This window comes from Rhinopithecus roxellana, chromosome 7 (genome assembly GCF_007565055.1).
Source record: "Rhinopithecus roxellana isolate Shanxi Qingling chromosome 7, ASM756505v1, whole genome shotgun sequence".
Lineage (NCBI taxonomy): Eukaryota > Metazoa > Chordata > Mammalia > Primates > Cercopithecidae > Rhinopithecus > Rhinopithecus roxellana.
The window spans coordinates 105,758,733-105,780,165 of NC_044555.1; the positions used below are offsets into that span (position 1 = coordinate 105,758,733).

Here is a 21,433-nt window from a genome sequence, read left to right on the forward strand (position 1 = left end):
CCCATGGCTCTGGCATCTGCTTCAACAGATGCCCTTTGCAAAGACAGGTGATTTTTTGATTCAGTATTCCCTAGAAGGGTGTTGTGCGGGACAAAATAATGAATAGTCTATAACACTGAGACCTTGTTGAACGAGTAAGATGTATGGATTACAGAATTTGTAAGCTACTCCATTATGAATTAAAATTTTAACCACAAGTGCAGCAGAGAGAAAAAATAACTTGTAGACATTGGAAAAAAATGAAGAAAAAATGCTTCAAAGTTAACAATTATGATAAACAATAACAAGCAGATCTCACTGACCTGAAGCAACCAATAATGGAAGGCTTATTTTGAGCACAGGCACTTTGAGAAGGAAAGGTGCAAACAAAAACAGATATTGCAAGGGGAAACCACAGCTGCTAACCAGAGGGCAGATACGTGCATGCTCAGTAAAGAAAGAACTGTGAGTCTTGTAACAATTAAGCCACGTAGAAAGACAAGACCTTATTTAAAAGAAGAGCGGGGGGGGGGGGGGGGGGGGCAGCTCTATGCCGAGTTATCTGTAGGAAATTCTAATAAGTTTTTCAGTTTCACCAAGAAATAATGACTAATGAATCACTGTAACAGCATTCAAACATCAAAGTGATATTTAAGAATGGTACTATACTTCGACCATTATAAAATTTATTATGTTTGTCATTTCAAATCAATGTAGTATTACTTATTAAATAGCTATTGAATAACTATATTTTCAAGACAAATACTATTGCTTTATCATATAACTTTTACTAAAATAAAATCCAGATGGAAGAAAAAGATAAACATGAAAATGAAGCTTTAAGAAAAACATTATAGTGACTAGTCACCTAATATTAGAATGGGGAAGGAGTTTCAAAGTGTTAATATAAAGAAAGAATTCACACATGAAAGATTTCTAGGTTAAGTTACATAAAAAGAAGGAAAAACTTCAGTCTATCAAAAAGCAAAAAGATAACAACAACTCATAGATAAAACCTGGGCCAAGGACATAAACAGTTTAAAAAACAAAAACTATCAATGACCAAGACGCATATGAAAATATCTTCAACCTCACTGTAATCAAAATAAATGTAAAAATTATGATAACATAATTTGCTCAGGTACAGTGGCCCACGTCTGTATTCTCAGCACTTTGGGTGGTCAATGCCGGAGGATCACTTGAGGTCAGGAATTCAAGACCAGCCTAGCCAACATGATGAAACCCCGTCTCTACTAAAAATACAAAAAATAAAAATAAAAAATTAGCCAAGTGAGGTGGCGTGCGCCTGTAGTCCCAGCTACCCAGGAGGCTAAGGCAGGAGAATCGCTTGAACCCAGGAGGCAGAGGTTGCAGTGAGCCAAGATCGTGCCACTGAACTCTAGCCTGGGTGACATGGGTGACAGAGCAAGACTTCATCTCAAAAAAAAAAAAAAAAAAGACATAATTCATTAATCAAATGTAAAGGTTTTTAAAGATATTACTTGGTGTTGGCAAGGCTATTTTGAATTAGGCACTTCCATACATCATTGGTGGGAATACAAAATGAGGTAACTTTTCTGGAGTGCAATTTGGCAAAGTGAATCAAGGTCCCTAAAACTGTCCATAATCATTGATCCAATAATTCAATTAATAGCAATTTTTGATTGAAACCTAATAGAGATATGTAAAAAATATGCATATTTCAGGATTATTTAAAATAGTAAAAAGTTAGAAACAACTTAAATGTCCAACAATAAGATAAAGGCTAAACAATTTTTATATCCTTAACATGGAATATCCTGTAGCCTTTAAAAATCATATTATAGACTAGATTTCTTAGTATGGAAATATGCTCACAGTATAATAACTAGAGCATTTAAAATGTAAAACTATATACACCAAATGCAGCAATAGTTTTCTTTAAAGATCCTACATAAATTTATAAAGACCTACAGGTATGTGCAAGAGGATGAGTGTTGGGACTATAAAGGAAATATACCAAAACATTAATGTTTATTCAAGGTTGCTGGAATGAGAAGCAATTTGTATTTTCTTCCCTATGCTTCTATTTTCCAAATTCTCTACAATAAGCAAGCACCATTTTCGTTATATACATACAAATGGCCAAAAAGCATATGAAAAAAATGAAAAATATGAAATGAAAAAATACTCAATATTACTAAGCATCAGAAAAGTACAAATTAAAACAGACAAAATTTTGAGACAGCCAATGTACCACCCTACACCAGTCAGAATGGCAATTACTAAAAAGTCAAAAAATAACAGTTGATGAGGATATGGAGAAAAGGGAACACTTATATATTGTTAGTGGGAATGTAAATTAGTACAACCCCTGAGGAAAACAGTATGACGATTTCTCAAAGAACTAAAAATAGAACTACAATTCCATCTGGCAATCCCACTACTAAGTATCTACCTAAAAGAAAAGAAATCATCCTCTTTTTCTGACTGGAACCATGGAGGGTGTAGAAGAGAAGATGAAGAAGGTTCCTGGTGTGCCAGAAACTCTTAAGAAAAAGTAAAGGAATTTTGCAGAGCTGAAGATCAAGTGACTGAGAAAGAAGTTTGACCAAAACATGCTTCGAAAGGCAAGGAGGAAGGTTATCTATGAAAAAGTGAAGCACTGTCACAACGAATATAGGCAGATGTACAGAACTGAATTTCGAATGGCAAGGATGGCAAGAAAAGCTGGAAACTTCTATGTACCTGCAGAACCCAAATCAGCATTTGTCGTCAGGATCAGAGGTATCAACAGTGTGAGTCCAAAGGTCCGAAAGGTGTTGCAGCTTCTTCACCTTCATCAAATCTTCAATGGAACCTCTGTGAAGCTCGACAAGGCTTCAATTAACATGCTGAAGATTGTAGAGCCATATATTGCATAGGGGGTACCCAAATTTGAAGTCAGTAAATGAACTCATCTACAAGTGTGGTTATGGCAAATTCACTAAGAAGCGAACTGCTTTGACAGACAATGCTTTGATTGCTCAATCTCTTAGTAAATATGGCATCATCTGCATGAAGGATCTGATTCATGAGATCCATACTGTTGGAAAATGCTTCAAAGAAGCAAATAACTTCCTCTGGCTCTTCAAATTATCTTCTCCATGAGGCAGAATGAAGAAAAAGACCACCCATTTTGTAGAAGGTGGAGATGCTGGCAACAGGGAGGACCAGATCAACAGGCTAATTATAAGAATGAGCTAAGGTGTCTACCATGATTATTTTTCTAAGCTGGTCAGTTAATAAACAGTACCTGCTCTCAAATTGAAAAAAAAAAAAAGAAAGAAAGAAAAGAAATTATTATATTAAAAAGATACCTGCACTTATATGTTTATCGCAGCACTATTCACAATAGCAAAGATAAGGAATCAAGCTAAGTGTCCATCAATGGAAGACTTGGTTAAAAAATGGCCTGGCCAAAATGGTGAAACCCCATCTTTACTAAAAAAAAGTACAAAAATTAGCTGGGCATGGTGGCAGGCACCTGTAATTCCAGCTACTCAGGAGGCTGAGGCAGGAGAGTTGCTTGACCCTGGGAGGCGGAGGTTGCAGTGAGCCAAGATCGTGTCACTGCACTCCAGCCTGAGTGACAGATCGACATTCCGTCTCAAAAAAAAAAAAAAAAAAAAAAGTGGCATATATATGTATACGTACATATATGTGTATACACACACATGCACACACACACCATGGAATATTACTCAGTCATAAAAAAATAATAAAATCATATCTTTTTTTGAGACAGGGTCTCACTCTGTCACCCAGGCTGGAGTGCAGCGGCATGATCATAGACCACTGTAGTCTCCATCTTCTGGGCATAAGCAATCCTCCTGTCTCAGCCTCCCAAAGGCTGGGATTACAGGTGTGTGGTACCACACCCAACTAATTTTTTTATTTTTAGTAGAGACAAGATCTTGCTATGTTGCCCAGGCTGGTCCTAAACTCCAGAGCTCAAGTGATCCTCTTGACTCAGCCTCCCAGAGTGTTGGGGTTGTAGGCATGAGCCACTGTACCAAGCCAAAATCATGTCTTTTGCAGCAACATGGATGGAACTAGAGGCATTATCTTTGAAATAACTCATAAACAGAAAGTCAAATACCACATGTTCTCACTTATAAGTGGTAGTTAAATAATGTGTGCACATGGACATAGACAGTGGAATAAGAGACACTGGAGACTCAGAAACTCAGGAGGGTAGGAGGGGGTTGAGGGGTGAGAAATTACCTAATGGGTACAATGTACACTATTCGAGTGATGGTTACACTAATAGTCGAGACTTCGTCATTATGTGATACATCCATGTAACAAAGCTACACTTGTACCCCCAAACTCATAAAAATATTTTTTATTATACTTTAAGTTCTGAGATACATGTGCAGAATGTACAGCTTTGTTACATAGGTATACACGTGCCATGGTGGTTTGCTGCACTCATCAACCCATCATCTACATTAGGTATTTCTCCTAATGTTATCCCTCCCCTGGCCTCCCACCCAACAGGCCCGTGTGTGATGTTCCCCTCCCTGTGTCCATGTGTTCTCATTGTTCAACTCCCACTTATGAGTGAGAATATGTGGTGTTTGGTTTTCTGTTCCTGTGTTAGTTTGATGAGAATGATGGTTTCCAGCTTCATCCATGTCCCTGCAAAGGACATGAGCTCATCCTTTTTTATGGTTATATACTATTCCATGGTATGTATGTGCCACATTTTCTTTATCCAGTCTATCACTGATGGACATTTGGACTGATTCCAAGTCTTTGCTATTGTGAACAGTGCTGGAATAAAGATACGTGTGCATGTGTCTTTATAGTAGAATGATTTATAATGCTTTGGTTATATAACCAGTAATGGGATTGCTGGGTCAAATGGTATTTCTAGTTCTAGATCCTCCAGGAATTGCCACACTGTCTTCCACAATGGTTGTACTAATTTACACTCCCACCAACAGTGTAAAAGCGTTCCTATTTCTCCACATTCTCTCTAGCATCTGTTGTTTTGTGACTTTTTAATGATCATCATTCTAACTGGCCTGAGATGGTATCTCATTGTGGTTTTGATTTGCATTTCTCTAATGACCTGTGATGATGAACTTTTTTTCTTATGTTTGTTGGCTGCATAAATGTCTTCTTTTGAGAAGTGTCTGTTCATATCCTTCGCTCAGTTTTTTATGGGGTTGCAGTGAGCCGAGATTGGACCACTGCACTCCAGCCTGGGCAACACAGGGAACCCCCGTCTCAAAACATAAAAAGTAAATAAATAAAGTAATTAATTAAACAAAATCATGCTTTCATGTAACTTGTTTTTTAAAGCAAAAAAAAAAAAAAAAAAAAAAAACCCTAATATCTGAATTGTTATGATTAGTCTGATTAATGAAGTAACCAATGGCAAAACATGTATCTTGACCATCTCTAGTACATCAGAATTGATGATGTTCAATTAGTTTTGAGGCAGGAGAACAGGATCTGGAGGCAGGGCCATTTCACGCTGACTTCCTGGAACTAAACTGAAAGGAAAACCCTAACTTTCCACACCTAAGTAACAAAAGAACCAGAGACTAGGCCCTTTGCAAACCCCCACTATTTCTGCATGGCAGATGGGAAACAGAAAGTATCTCTGATTGGTTGCTTTTTGTAACCAATCAGACTTTTGCATAGGAGTGTAACTTTGTAACTTCACTTCAGCTTCTGATTGATTGTTTTTCCGCAACCAATCAGACTGACTGCAGGCCAAGTCTTCATTAACACAGCAGTGCAGCTTTGTAATTTCACTTTAGGCTCTGTTCGGTCGCTTTCCACAACCAATCAGATTGATTGGGGCCATCACTTCATTTATATGAGGTGAACACAAAGTGGCCAATGGGAATCCTCTAGCAGGGTATTTGGACCCAAGAAGATTCTGTATCGGGTCTGTGAGAGGCTGCTCAACCTGCTCCCACCCTGTAGAGTGTATTTTCCTTTTCGATAAATCTCAGCTTTTGCTGCTTCATTCTTTCCTTGCTTTGTGCATTTTGTCCAATTCTTTGTTCAAAACACCAAGAACCTGGACACCCTCCTCTGGTAACAGTTTGACTTTGATCTTTCTGCCTAAGTCAAGGTCAACCAGCCACAGAAAATTGAGTAGATCTGTGTATACAATATACATTTTATTTGCATGTTAAGATATGTTAGTACCTTTCTACTGCATGAGAAAGGAAAGTCTAATATAATACGAGAAAGGTCTGCATCAAACTGACTCTCCAGGACAACTTCAGCAGCCTTTGGATTGCAAAACAAAAGTAGTCCTTCAGAAGAGTGGGAGAAAAAAAAAAACAAGTGCAAGCCACTGTACTAAACAAAACTAATTGCTTTATCTTTGATTTATTCAGATTAAGACTAATTTTATAGCTGCATACTGTACCCCCTAAAATAATACTGTATTTAGAGAGCAAGGACCATCCTTACTTGAGTTATCTGATAGCAAAGCACTAACCACTGAATCCTGAAATTAAAAGCAATTTAGAATAAATTGACCAATTAAAAAGTAATGACAAATTTCACAAATTGGTCCAAAAGCATCCCATTTGTTTACATTAAGTGGTCAAGCAACCCCTACACATCAGCATGGTGGCAGCTGCCAGAAAGACCAAATGGATTCAGATGGTTTATTACTAACACAGACAGAAAAGGCATATCAGCATGGTTTCAGCTCCCCATGTCCCTAGTCCTACAGGAGAAACCCAAACTGGAGGGACTAAATGAAAGACAACACACACAGTGGGTTGCTCTGTTGTTGAGGAGTCAATTCTAGACTGCAGCTATGTCATTTTATAGTCACAACTATGCCTGAAGGGAAGTCTCATGCCTCACCAAAATGAAAACAGGAAATAATAAGCTGCCTTGAGGCAGCCTTCTGTAAGATAGAGAGGTGGATAAGAAATGGCCTTGTGACAGCTCCTCACAAGTCTATCTTACCATGTACCAAGGAGGATCACAGAGTATTCCCCCAAGACTTGAGAGAGATTGTGGTTGAGCCATGCCTATGTGGCCTATGTGGGAAAATGCAAGATCACCAAGGTGCCATGGCAGAGCCATTCTCCTACACACAAATAGTATAGGAAGTCAGTATATAAAATTATCACACTCTTTCCCATAATTTAAAGTTTAAAAATTTGACAAGCATCTATCATAAACTATTGCAGACAGTCATAGCATTGAACCAAACACTGTCGAGAATTTATACAGAGAATGCATTATCTGTCCTAAAGAAGTTTAAATTTCTCTGGGGAGAAAGCAATGTAAAGTCAGGAGCACAAATGCACCTGGTTGTTTATTAATATTAACCAGTAACTTAAACACCTAATGATAGAGGAATGGTTAAATAAGTTATGGTGCATCCATATATTTTTCTTCAGTGGAACAGTGGCATAAGGAAAACTTTCTGAAAGAACAACATAGAAGAAGAGTATACAGTGGACTACAATGGAAAGATGCTTAAGGCAACAATATTATATTGATAAATGTGAGAAAGTTTAGTCATTCATGAGGCTTTTTGCAAGAGAAGAAGCAGTGACTATGGAGAGCTGCTGTGAGTGCCTTTAAGCTCTGATCCTACTAAGGATGATAAACTTCGTAACTGAAAGGTAGCGGATTCTGGGATCTTAACTTTGCACATGGCAAATGGAGGAGAGCAGACAGTAAGAGGACAAAGTAAGACCAAGACACGCTAAAACACAATTTTAAATAATTCAGAGCTATACTACTGAGAAAACTCCTAAACCTAATCATGAAATGTCCATTTATCTCTCAATTTTTCTGGACTTCATCTACAAACATGATTTTCAAAATAAAATTTGTTAAAAGTATATATTAATCCTCAAAACATTTTGTAATTTAGTATTTTCAATGTCAAACTTATTTAACATCATAAACAGTACTTTCAAATCAATTTTAATGAATAGCTAACCTAAATATTTTTAAACAGCCAGCTACTCTAAAATAAAAACATATCTAGTGGCATAGTATAAGAATATATAAAAACTACAGCAAATTTCCAAACTGTTAAAGCTTAATACTCATATCACTCATATCTCTGCTTATGAAGCAATAACAACGTATGTCTTTTCTCTATTTTTTTTTTCATTTTTAAAAATAACAAAACAATAAAAACAAAAATCAGGAAAACAATGAGAGGTTCAGATACATACCCTGAAGAACAGGGTATATATTTATGAAGAAGTGGAAAACACAGAGCAAAAGCAAAGGGACAAATTGTGCAGGGGGTCAAAAAGGCACCCATGGCAAGAAGCAGGCTTCACTGAACAAAATATGCTGAACAACTACTATGTACCACACACTGTACTACTAGCTATTGGAGTGGCGACAAAGTCACTATACTCAAATAACTCTAAAATAAATAAAAAGGGAAGTGCAAACAAATAACCCATATTTCTTTAATTCAACAATGCATATTTTCTTCTAATGCTAACGTTTTTGAAATCCATGTATGCATTTACTGAGGCGGTGTTTATTTGTCAGAAAAGTTATTAAAGTGATGGTGCATACTAGGGTGAAGGAAATATATTCACTACAATACAAAATCACAGCAGCTATAATAGAGGTATAGAGTAATCACTGTACGTAGAAGATGAGGGGTAAGGGAAAAGACAAAGGCATGATCTGGGATACAAAGAATCAATAGGAGTTTACCAGGTAGAAAGTAGAAGGATATTAACAGAAAAAAATTATTTAAAAAACCCTGAGGCATGGAACAGCATGATACTTTCAATGAGCAGCACATATTATAGTTTGATAGGCTGGAATATAGAGGTCCGAGGCAGTATGAGACTAAACTGAAGTGCAGGTAGGTCAGGAATGCAAACTGGGTTCATCTTATATTAAAAAACCAAACAATATTATATACCATGTTAATACGACAAAGGACAAAAACCATATGATTAACTCAATAGAACAGAAAAAGCCTTTGACAAAATCCAACACCTTTTCATGATAAAAACATTTGAAAAGCCAGGTATGAAAGGGAATTTCTTCCACCTGATAAAGACCATTTATGAAAAAAACAAAAAACAAACAAACAAACAAAATAGCTAACATTACATTTAATGGTGAAAGACTGAATATATTAGCCCTAAATTCAAGAACAAAACAAGAATGTCCACTTTCACAGCATCTGCTGAACATTATTGAAACTAGAAGTTCTAACAGGGACAATTAGGCAAGATACAGAAATAAAAGGCTCCAAATTTGAAAGGAAGTAAAACTATCTCTATTTGCAGATGACATGACATAGAAAATCCTAATGAATCCATTTAAAAGACTACTAGAATAAACAAGTTCAGCAAGGTTGAAGGATAAATGATCACTTAAAAAAATCAGTTGTATTTCTACACACTAGCAATGAACAATCCAAAAACTAAATTTTTAAAATTCCAATTACAACAGTATCAAAAACTACAAAATAGGAAACTACAAAATAATGTTAAAAGAAATTAAAGAAGATATAAATAAATGAAAAGACATCCCCTATTCATGGATTGGACAACTTAATATTGATAAGATGGCAAAATTCCCCCAAATTAATGATTCAACACAATCCTTTTCAAAATTCCAACTTGCATTCTGCATTTTACAAAGAAATTGTGTAGCTTATCCTGAAATTCCTGCAAGGACCCCAGAATAGCCCCAAAAATCTTGAAAAAAAAATGTTGGAAAACTCACACTTCCCAATTACCAAATTTACTACACAGCTACAATAATCAATACAGTGTGGTATTGGGTTAAGAACAGAAATATAGATCAATGAAATACAATTGAGAGTCCAGAAATAAATCTTGACATTTATGGTCAACTGATCTTAAACAAGGGTGACAAGACAATTAGATGAAGAAAAAAATGATCTTTTCAAAAAATGGTGCTTGGACAACTAGATATCCACATGTAAAAGAATGAAGTTGGACCCTGATCTTACATGACACACAAAAATCAACTTAAATAAGCAGTGAAGCTAAATGTAAAAAAATGAAAGAGCTAAAACTATAAACTCAAAATACATAAGGATAAATCATTCTGACCCTGGGTTAGGCAACGCTTCCTTAGACATGACACAAAAAGCACAAGCAACATAAGAAAATAGATAAAATGAGTGATATCAGTATGTTTTAATTTTGTGTTTCAAAGTAGATGAACGAAGAGAATAGGAAAGAAATATTTGCAAACGATACATCTGTTAAGAGACTTGAATACAGAATTTAAAAAAAAAGAAAAAAAAACCTCTTATAACTCAGTAATTAAGACATGAAGACAACCCAATTAGTAAATGGACAAAGGGTCTGAATAGACATTTTGCTTATGAAAATATACAAATAGTCAATAAGCACATGAAAAGATGTTCAACATCATTAGTCATCAGGAAAAGTCAAATCAAATCCACAATGAAATCCTGCCTCAGGCTGTGCATGGTGGCTCATGCCTGTAATCCCAACACTCTGGGAGGCTGAGGCGGGTGGATCACCTGAGATCAGGAGTTCAAGACCAGCCTGGCCAACATGGTGAAACCCCATCTCTACTGAAAAAAAAATACAAAAATTAGCCAGGCGTGGTGGCGCACGTCTGTAATCATAGTTACTCAGGAGGCTGAGGCAGGAGAATCACTTGAGTCCGGGAGGCGGAGGTTGCAGTGAGCCGAGATTGCAACCTTGCACTCCAGCCTGGGCGACAAGAGCGAAAATCTGTCTCAAAAAAAAAGGAAAGAAATACTGCCTCACATCCACTAGGATGGTTATAAACAAAAAGATAAAAACAAGTGTTGTTGAGAATGCAAAGAAATTGGAATTCTCATATACTGTTGATGGAAATGTAAAATGGTGTGGCCACTTTGGAAAACAATCTGACATTTCTTCAAAATGTTAAATACAGAATTGCCATACGACCCAGCAATCTCACTCCTATGTATATAACCAAGAGAAATGAAGACATATGGCTACACAAGAAACATGTATATCACTGTTCATAGCAGCATTATTTATAATATGCAAAAAGTGTAAACAATCCAATTATCCATCAACTGATGAATGGATAACCAAAATGCACAATGGAATATTATTCAGAAAGAAAACGAATGAAATACTGATACATGCTACAATATAAATGAACTTTGAAAACACAGTAAATTAAAGAAGCCAATCACAAAAGGTCACATCCTGAATGAAGTCATTTACATCAAATGTACAGTTGGGGTAAATCTACAGAGACAGAAAATAGATGAATGGTTGTGTAGGGTCTGATTGGTTGGGGAGGAGGCAGGGAGAATGGGAAGGGATTTATTTGTACAGGATTTCTTTCGGGGGAGATGAAAATATTCCAAAACTAAATTATAGTGATGGCTGCACAGCTAACAACCAATAAACAATATACTTTAAATGTGTCCACTTTTGGTCTGTGAACTCTCAATAAAGTGTTAAAAAGAAAAGAAGTAGGCCAGGTGCAGTGGCTCACCCCTGTAACCCCAGCACTTTGGGAGGCCGAGGCAGGTGGGTCACTTGAGCCCAGAAGTTCGAGACCAGCCTGGGCAACATGGTGAAACCCTGTCTCTACAAAAAAATACAAAAATTAGCTGTGTATGGTAGCACACCCCTATGGTTCAGCTACCCAGCTACTCAGGAGGCTGAGGTGGGAGGATCACTTGAGCCTGGGAGGTTGAGGCTGCAGTGAGCCATGATTGTGCCACTGTACTCCAGCCTTGGCAATAGAGCGAGACCCTGAAAAAAAAAAAAAAAAAAGAAAGAAAGAAAGAAAAGAAAAGAAGTAGATATAGAATAGAAGCCAAGGCCCTTGGTCCCCTAAAGTTTCACAATTTCACTGAAAAATCACTGAAATGTGGAAAAGGCATACACGTTTATCTAAAGTATATATATGGGAGCCCTCAGAATTAAGACCCAAAAGAGGAATTGCCTATTTTACACTTAGGTTCAACAAAGTATGGACAGCCCAGCTGTGCAGAAATATGATTGGACAAAAATAATATGATCTAAAGCTGACAGACTGAGTGGGGAAACCCAGCAAGGCCTGTCTACCTATTAAATAGATTATTCTAGGCCTCTCTGAGCCTGTATTTCTTTCTTTGGCTGTGGGCAGGGCCCTCTCTGGAATGGGGGTCTTAAGACCTACAGTCAAACAAGTTAAGTCCGATAATTTCTTTGTGGCCAGTTTTTACACAGAAAGGCAGAGGGGAAATTCGAGGATTATTTTTAGTTCTTATGGCTGGCTTTCAGGAAAAGGGGTTCTGGCTTCTATGATCCTCCCTGGGGAAGAGGGATTCTAGTTGCTATGGTTAGCCTTAGAGGAGAATGGGACCGAGAGACAGGAGGGCAGGACAAGGTCAGTGCAAAACTTCTGCTTCTGAGGCTGCTGCTGAGGCCTTCATTTGGGGATATTGTTTTCTGAGCTCCAACATAGGTAAGGATGGATCTGAAAAAAGATAATCCATATGTAAAAACAGGAACATGGAACTCCACCTCACGCTATACACAAAAATCGATTCCATATGAATTAAGAACTTTAATACCAAAAACAAAACTAAAACTCTTAGTAAAAAATGTAGATGAATATATTTTACATGTTCTTAAATAGGACACAAAAATAATTGTCTATAAAATTCAAGACTGATACATTTGGCTGTATTAAAATTTACAAATTTGTCCATCAAAACACCCCTCAAAAAGCAAAAAGGCAAGTTATAAACAAGAAGATATTCAAAATATACAAAACAAATGCTTAGTATAAGGAGCATTTTTTTAAACTCATAGAATTCTATTTTTTTTTTAAAAAAGGACAACCAACCAACAGAAAATGGGCAAAATAAATGAAAAGTTATTTCACAGTACAGGAAAGACATATGACCAACAGACATGTGAAGAAAGGTTAACATCATTGGTGATCAGGAGAATGTAATTCAAGAAAGACTTCATCGAAATACCATTTTAAACACACTTGGCCAAAATTTTTAAATTTGACAATACCGTTTTGGAGGGCACATAGATTCACAGGATCTCCTATACATGTCAACGGAAACAGAAATTATAAACCGGTTTGAACACTGACATACCATACAACCCAGCAATTCCATTTTTGAGTATATACATAAGAGAAATCCTTGCACAAGTACAAGAGACATGTATAATAATGTTGATAGTAGTGCTATTCCCAAGAGAAAAAGAGGGGGTGAATGAAAATGGCTATCAGTGAGAAAGTGAATAAAGGTGGTATATTCACATGATGCAAGATAACACAGCCATTCAAAAGAATGAACCACAGTTTTACATAACAATTTGGATGAATCTTAGCAATTTAATTTTAACTAATAAAATATAAAAATTACCACAGTTAAAGCATAGTGTATGTATTACCTTTTTTAATGTTCAAAACAAGGAATAAGGAAATAAGATTTTGAAACGTATGGTTTGAAAACTGGCTACTGGCTCGAAGGTGTTTTAGTAACATTGTTTTAGTAACATATTGCAATCAGATTTGCATATTAGAAAGAATGGTTTAGCTACAGTGTGAAGGGCTAACTAATTGAAGTTGAAGAAAACTTGAGGCAGAGAGATCATTTAGGAAACTACTGACAGGTCCAGTTAAAGGTGAGGAATAGAGAATCTGAACAATGACATTGAGAATAGAAAGGAAGGAAACTGATTTGAAAGCTATTCAAAGAGTTATGACCAACAGGCCTTAGGCCCTCACTAGATATAGAGGGTGAGGGAAAGGGAAGAGTGGAGAATAACTCCCAGGTTTTAGATCTGGGTGACAAGGGGGCCTAGGGTGAATAACGAGAGTTCATTATTTGACATACTGAGTTTGAGGAGACTCTGAGATATCAGCATTCATGTAGTTTCCTCTCTCTAAAATTAACTATAAAATCTGATGCCTCCTCTTTAAAGGCCAATCCTCCAACTTCTTTATAAAGCCCTGCTCTGCTGTTGCAACAACCCAATCAAATGTCATCTCTCCCTCTTTGAACCTATGTGGCACTTTCCATTTATCTTACTCTAACCCAGGGTTTCTCAACTTTGGCACCATAGACATTTTAGAAAAGTTAAGTCTTTGTTGTATAGGGCTGTCCTTTTCATTGTAGGATGCTTGGCAGCATCCCTTGCCTCTACCCACCAGATGTCAGCAGCAACCCCCAAATTGTGATAATCAAAAATGTCTTCAGCCAGCTGTGGTGCTGTAGGACTATAGTCCAAGCTACTCAGCAGGCTGAGACAGGAGGATCACTTGAGCCCTGGAGTTAGAGCCTGTGAACAGCCACTATATTCCAGCCCAGGCAACATAGCCAGGGCAACATAGCAAGGCTTTGTCTCTTAAAAAAATAAAAACAAAAATAAGTCTCCAGATACTGTCGAATATCCTCTGGAGGCAACCTCTCCAACCCCACCCTTCCCCACAATGAGAACTACTGATCTAGGATATAATAGGTATATGAGTTCTTATTTTAAACCATTATGAAATCATTAACTCACTGAAAGTAGCAACTTTACAACCTTTACAAAATATGGATATGACAAATCCATTCTTATATACTCACTAGGTAGTTTAAGGACACAGTCATCTACGTTTAATTTACTATTTCTAATTCACAAATACCTTTAAATGTAATTATTTTCCATTGACATAGACATCCCCAACCAAGTAGCTCAAAATACTAAGGATTTACATATTGCAATTATTTTTTTAAGAAGTGAAAAACTCTAGACTATACACCCTAGAGTCTCTTAGGAACATAATCATTAACAAAAAGCCATTTCTGAGTGAAATCCAAATTCACAAATGTTCTAGAATCGGTTCGTCTCCATATGGTTCAAAGAAAAGTTTATGTCATAGTTATCCTACACCTGTCTCTTGTCACCTTGAATCTCTAATATTCTACTGAGACAAGTAATTAATTTAAAAATAAAGTGACAACATTCTCTGTCACAAATTATACAAGACTACATAGAATCAAGTGTTCCTGAAAAGGAAAGAACTTACTTTCCTATTTGGAAAAAACTTTTCCTCAAAAAATTTGATATAAAAAATATATTAGAAAATATCCACTGTTGAATTATCCATTACAGTCCACTGACAGGTATTCTGTTAATGGAATGCTACTGATTTACATGAAACAAGAGAAATGTAAAGATTAAACATTACAGTTTGACCTTCAGCAGATTGAGTGCACTAGTTGAAAGTGAGAGTAAACATAAACTTACATTGTTATTAAACTGGCTTATACAGTTTTCTTTAATTACATTAAATGGTTCCCTGGCGTGTAAGGTATTTTTTTCTATAAACGAGAAGCAGACAACCCTTTCTGAAACTTTCCAGATAACTGATTATAAGAGTATTACAATGTTTTAAGAAGCACCCAAATACACTCAAAGTGTAGAGAAAAAAAGAAAACGGAAAGATTTCCCTTTCTAGGTCATGACGATAACTATCCTCTGCAGAATGGGGAGGTGGGTATCATGCAGTTAAGGCATGTCACAGAGTGGGCTGTTAGGCTGGGCTGGGAGAACATACGCCTCTTTTGCAAAGTTTCACTGTTGCCTAGGAACTTGAGCAAATGGCACCTCCCAGCAAATCAATTTTGTAAGTCTTCAATTATCTTTATTTGTAGTAAGTGTCCCTAGCATTACTTCTTATGTTCTCAATGATGTTCTGGATCTTGTCTACCTTCATGCCAAATAAATGCTTCAGAATTTATATCACAAATAATCTAAATTGAAATATCAAATTTAAACCTTAAGCAAAAGTATTCCACTAACCCCAATTTTAAAACATCCCAATCAACCACTTCTGTTCTTATACCTGCAATGCAACAAATACCTAACCTAACTTTTCAGGAAGCTTTCTCAAACTAAATTAATCCCCTCTAAAATTAAGCCTTATGCCACGGTTCCATATCTCTTATGTGTACAGCATATTGAAGTATATTATTTTGAATACTGTTATATATTATAATGAAATTCTTTTCTAATGGTTATATTACTGTACACATTTGACTACTGTATAAACCTTTTAAGTTCAAAAACCATGTCTCTTTCTATTAGCCATAATCATGTTTCCAAAGTTGGAGTTCAATAAATGCTTAATGAATCTATTCTAAAACCATGAGAAAGAGAGGCATGATAGCTATGCAAATACATGCAAAACAAAACACACCATACCACAAACAAAAGGTATATAACCTATGAAGTTAAATAAGCATTGAATTTTCAGAATAAATAACCTATTTATTGGCACGGTGTTTAATAACTGCATTTTTATAAAGAGAGAATGTGTTACAATGGAAATAACATTAGGATAGCACTGGAGTTGAAAAACCTAGGCTCTGACCCACACACTCTGCCAGACTCACCATTTAACTTTGGACAAATCACTTAACCTCTCTCAACCACAACAAGCAATTACTATGTACTCTGCCAAGCTCACAGGGTTATTATTAGGATACAATAGGATAATATATAAGAAAGTTCTTAGAAATGTATAAAGAGCTGTATAAATGGTATTATCTTAATGATGAATGTACCCTTCAATTAAAGATAACATTTTATTTTAAATGAAAGAAATTAAGGGATAACTATTTATGCTGTAGAACTTTTCACTCAATAAATCAGTACAAGGTTCAGTAATTCAGATTCAACCTATAGCAATTAAAATATGAATCAACTGTCAAAAATGTGCTTCACATTTGATTTTTCAGGAAGACATTTATTAAATAAAGCAAAGCAGATATCTGAATAAGGCCACAAAATCACAATCATGAGCTCATTCCATTAAATGCACTGAGAGGACCTTCACCTCACAAAATCAAATGCTGTGTTTATCTGGCTCCATTTTACAACCTGATACAATGCACCATGCCCTACAGTTGAAAAGGTGAACCAGCCACATAGGAAATACTAGAGTTGACTCCTGGTTTACAGGAAAACACGTGATTATCCAGGACATGGCACAATCTGATGTAAGAATTCCTAAATCTGTTTCACAGACCTACTGCTCATGTACATAAACAGGTATAAAGCAGCAGAGGGAGCAGCTGCAAATAGGCTGAAACATATCCACTTATTTGTAGCACTGGTGACAGAGTCAACTATGCAAGGTTTCAGGATTTGTTTGGGTAACCATTAAAATCACTTTCAAGTCAACAAATTATCATAGTATCCAGATGGACCAAAAAGTTCTATGCAATTTCCCTTCATCTTGTCAAATTGACCTACCGACCATGTCGGAGAAGACATTACAGCAAGAGTCAGCTACTTTACTGAAATGGGTTACCAACTTTCTGATCGCTGTTTTTTGTCTTTATGTGGGTGAAAATTCTAATCAAGGAGTATCTGGAAGGGAGATCTACTCAAAAAGGTCATTAATCTCCAATCACCAATTGGAGATTCAAGTAAATTAGCAAACTCCCCCTTTTAAATGTTAATCTCCTAGACAGGCTGCCATAATCATTTACCTGAGCTCTATCCCAATAAAGTAAGGGAAGTGAGGTTTGAAGAAAAGTGTGATGGGGACAAAGGGAGGGGGCAAGTGAAGAACAGACACTAGAAATGCAGAGAGAGGTAAAAAGACACCAAAGATAAACTCTGCAAACAGCTGCCTAAAATACATTTTCCCTCATAGGAAGCCTGTTAGCAGAGAAAAGATTCTGCTGCTACATGTTTGGGGGGCACCATTTTCTTCATGTAAATTTATCAAACAATCTGAAACAATTTTTGAGTACTTAGTTCCTAGTTTTGGTTTTGACTCTCTTGACAAGTGGCTTTAAGGTTAATATCTAAACTTTTATCAATGTTCTTACTCAAAGAACACATATTTCTTGAGTGCTTCAAAAATAAACAATTTTAGGGTTTCTCAGTCCTGAGTACATATTAGAATTACCTGGGAAGATTTTTTTTTCCTTAAGTTCCTTGGCCCCTGAGATTCTGATTTAATTGGTCTGGGGTAGGATCCAGGCAGGGTTAAAAAAAAACGAAAAATAAAAAATCTCCTTTGCAATTGTAATATGCAGCCAGGGTGGAGAACCAGGTGTCTATTTCATCTTAATGTAAAAAAATCTTTCCCCACTTATTTTGAAATGTATTAATTTCTCCTTATTCAATATTGTTTCACCCAGATTCTCACCACCTCTCACCTAGATTAACATTAACCGCTTCTTAGCTATTTTCCCTTCCTCTTGTCTCTTCCCAATGCAATAAGGAATGCTTGTCTAACTAATCAGTTTGGTTCTGAAACATTATTCCACTAAGAGTCATTTTAAGTATAACAAAATCACCAATCAGATCATTTTCATCAAATAGAGAATATACTGTATGTGTGTTCTTGTATGTATGTGTGTGTGTATGTACATATGTATGTATAATCTCAAACATGCTCTATTTTTCTTCAGTTCCAATGTACCTGCTTTCATTTACACATAATGAATAGTGGTCTCTTTACATTAAAAAATACTGCCCCTAAAAATTTCATGGCTAAATTTTGTCAAAAACAAATGGCAAATGAGTCACCCAAAGATATCTAATTTAAATGGAAAAAAAAGAGCAGCACAAGATCTGGTTTACTCTGATCTTTGAAATGTTCCCACAAGAAATGCTCATTCAACTGAAGAGAAAAAGTAAAATGAAACTTATGATGACTGAATGTTTACCATGAACAGATATGGTTCTGCTTTGTGTTGAAGCTTGCCTCAGAAAACCAACTGAAGGTTTAAAAGCCAAAGGCTGTAACTGCATCAGATGATATTCATATTTATGAGAAATATTATCAAATACAATAAAGGGAATATATAATGAGAAGACTGAACAAGTATATGGTTTACGTCCTGCCTTTTAAGGGGCTCTATTTCTTCTCAGGGATAGAAAGACAGAAACATAAAAAGAAAATAAAGCCAGCACTGCCAAGTAAGTGGTAAAGACAATAAGTACCATGGGAATTCAAAGAAACAGGAGATTCCTGTGGACTAAGGGAGTTGGAGACAACTTCTTGGAAGAGCTGGGGCTTCAATAAAATTAAATAAATGGAGAAAAGAGGGAAATTCCAGGCATACAGATGATCTTGTACAAAGATGAGGCAGAAATGCACAAAATATATTTGAGAGGCAGAGAGTGGACCTAGTTGGAAGAGAGGATTCTATGTGGGAGCATTTTGAGGGACAAGGTTGCAACAATAAAGTGGAGCCTAACAATGAAAGCCCTGAATGCCAAGCTAGGATGCTTAAACTTTGTCCTGCAGGTAGAAGAATCCTTTATAGGTTATAAAGAACAATAAGCAAAAACAAAAAGAAGAAAAAGAAAAAAATCACTATAATGATGCAGTCTGAAACTGTTTTACTTGAAGCCTTTGAAGAACACACCAAGTTGCATAATATCTCGCTAACAGTCATGAATATGTGAACACATTATTTAGGAAATCTGTTCTCAGTGAAGGAGTAAAAACGCAAACATGCTTTATGAAATCTAAAATCAGTGGTTGATTACACATTCATAGTTCTTACGATAATTCCTAAAAGAATCACTGGGTGGAAAGCTTCAATTTTAGGTTTTCCTCCTCTCCCCACAAATACCTTGATTAAGATCTAAAAACTGAATACAACTGAAATTGTCTTGTTTCGAAAATAAGAGGTATTTTCTACTCCTCATTATGGGTGAATTTACTTACTATATTGTTTCAAAATCATGACACCTATTAAAATAATTTTGTCCAGGATTTATTTCAGCAAAGCAGATGAAAACAGAAACAAATAACAAATTTAAAGATTACAAAAAGCAAAAAAAAAAAAAAAAAAAAAAAAAAAAAAAAAAAAAAAAAAAACCTTTCATCAAATCAAGACATATCTAAAATAATCCAGCACTGGTTTATGAGAGTGTGTTCCTAACAAAAAACGCCAGCCACAACAAAGACTACCAGAGAGTATATGAAGAACATTACAATAGCCAATTTCTCATCCAAAATGATAAACCTTTAATCCACAACTCCATAAGGAATGGAGTTAATTTTTTTCTCAAAAATGCCCTTAAAATTGTTGGCTCTCTACTATAAAAATTAAGACTCTAAGATAACTTAAAGCAAGGATTAGCTTTCTTCTAGTAAGCAGACACGTAAGTGATTGATGATTTAATTTGCCACTGCAGCAAATACTAATTTAACCACCACTACCTTCTCAACACCAGGAAAATGAAAAACCTCAGTCTTTAAAGGCATACGTGACAAGAAAGAAGTCAAGAATATCCTAGGATGATTAAACCACACAAAAAAAGCCATGGCAATCCTGCTGCTGTACTCTGAAAAAGGATATGCCATTCTTTCAGGCACGTATGCCTTTAAGGAATATGTAGAGATTATGATTTTTGTGTTTGGTTTAGTTTGGTTGGGTTTGGTTTTCCGGGAAAGATGGGAAGATCGAGGAGAGTTGGAAGAAGTGCATTAAGGAAGGTGTCAATGCCTCCCTCCCACCCAAACTGGGGAAACTCGCTTTAACAATGATGCTCTTTCACCCCTAACATCCCACCAGTTTCCATACATCCTTGAGGCAGCATTCCGCCCCTTCCCGATTGCTTGCTTTGCCCCTCACGTTCAGGAGAACTGGCTGCCCCGACTTTGTTAGTCTGGCAGCCCCCGCGCACCCGCCCAGACCAGCAGAGTCCAACAACGCAGCCACGCAGCCACCCACTCCCCGCACCTCCTCCTTCACAGCCAGCTTCCCCTCCCCCCGTCCTGTCACCTGCTTGGGTGGTGTCCGTCAGGTCGTAGCCGCTGCCCGGGAAGTCTCGGAGTTTCCGACCACTAAGGCTCAGGATGCCGGAGTTGCCCGCCTCCTCCAGGGCCCGGTCCAGGCTCCTCACGGTGTGCTGAGGCTGCAGGCTACCCGGGTTCCACGGCGGCCCGTTGGGAAACGGCTGACCGAAAAGAGTCGGTACCGGGATGGGGACCACCAGGGTCCCGCCGCCGCCGCCGCCTCCCCCTCCAGCCCCGCCACCTCCCCCTCCGGCCGTGCCACCGCCACCGCTACTTCCACCTCCACCACAACCGCCGCCCCCACCGTTACCACCTCCTCCCTGACTCGCCGCCATGTTCCTGGGAGAGAGAATAGCCCCCGACAATACTGTCAGCCTGTGCCGCGAGTGTAAGGGGTTCTTAAGACGCATGCGCAGGCTGGGGGCGGGCGGCGGGGCAGGGGGGGCGAGGTAGAGAGTGGGAAGGAACCAGGGGGCGGGCTGGGAGGAGGTGTTGGATAGAGAAAAGATGATGTTTGAAAGTGCAGAACGCTTGCTTTAAGAAATGTATGATGAGAAGAAGGATGCTAAATCCCGGTTCTGCTGCTTTGGGTACCAAAATCTTGCGAAACATCAGGCGAACTATAGGTCATCTGGGCTGTATGTCCCCAAATCTCTAAGTT

At 37.2% G+C, this 21,433-nt stretch overlaps 1 protein-coding gene and 1 pseudogene across 1 annotated transcript in view; one reads left to right on the top strand and one right to left on the bottom strand.

Annotated features, from left to right (window-relative positions):
* The window catches only part of LRCH2 (leucine rich repeats and calponin homology domain containing 2), a 130,763-nt gene extending 109,656 nt beyond the window's left edge, over positions 1–21,107 (bottom strand). The window contains exon 1 of the mRNA XM_030933451.1: positions 20,759–21,107. Within this exon, the coding sequence (XP_030789311.1) occupies positions 20,759–21,107 (349 nt within the window). The remainder of the gene's footprint in view (positions 1–20,758) is intronic.
* On the top strand, positions 2,457–3,204 carry LOC115898572 (annotated as a pseudogene).
* Positions 21,108–21,433: the final 326 nt, after the last annotated feature.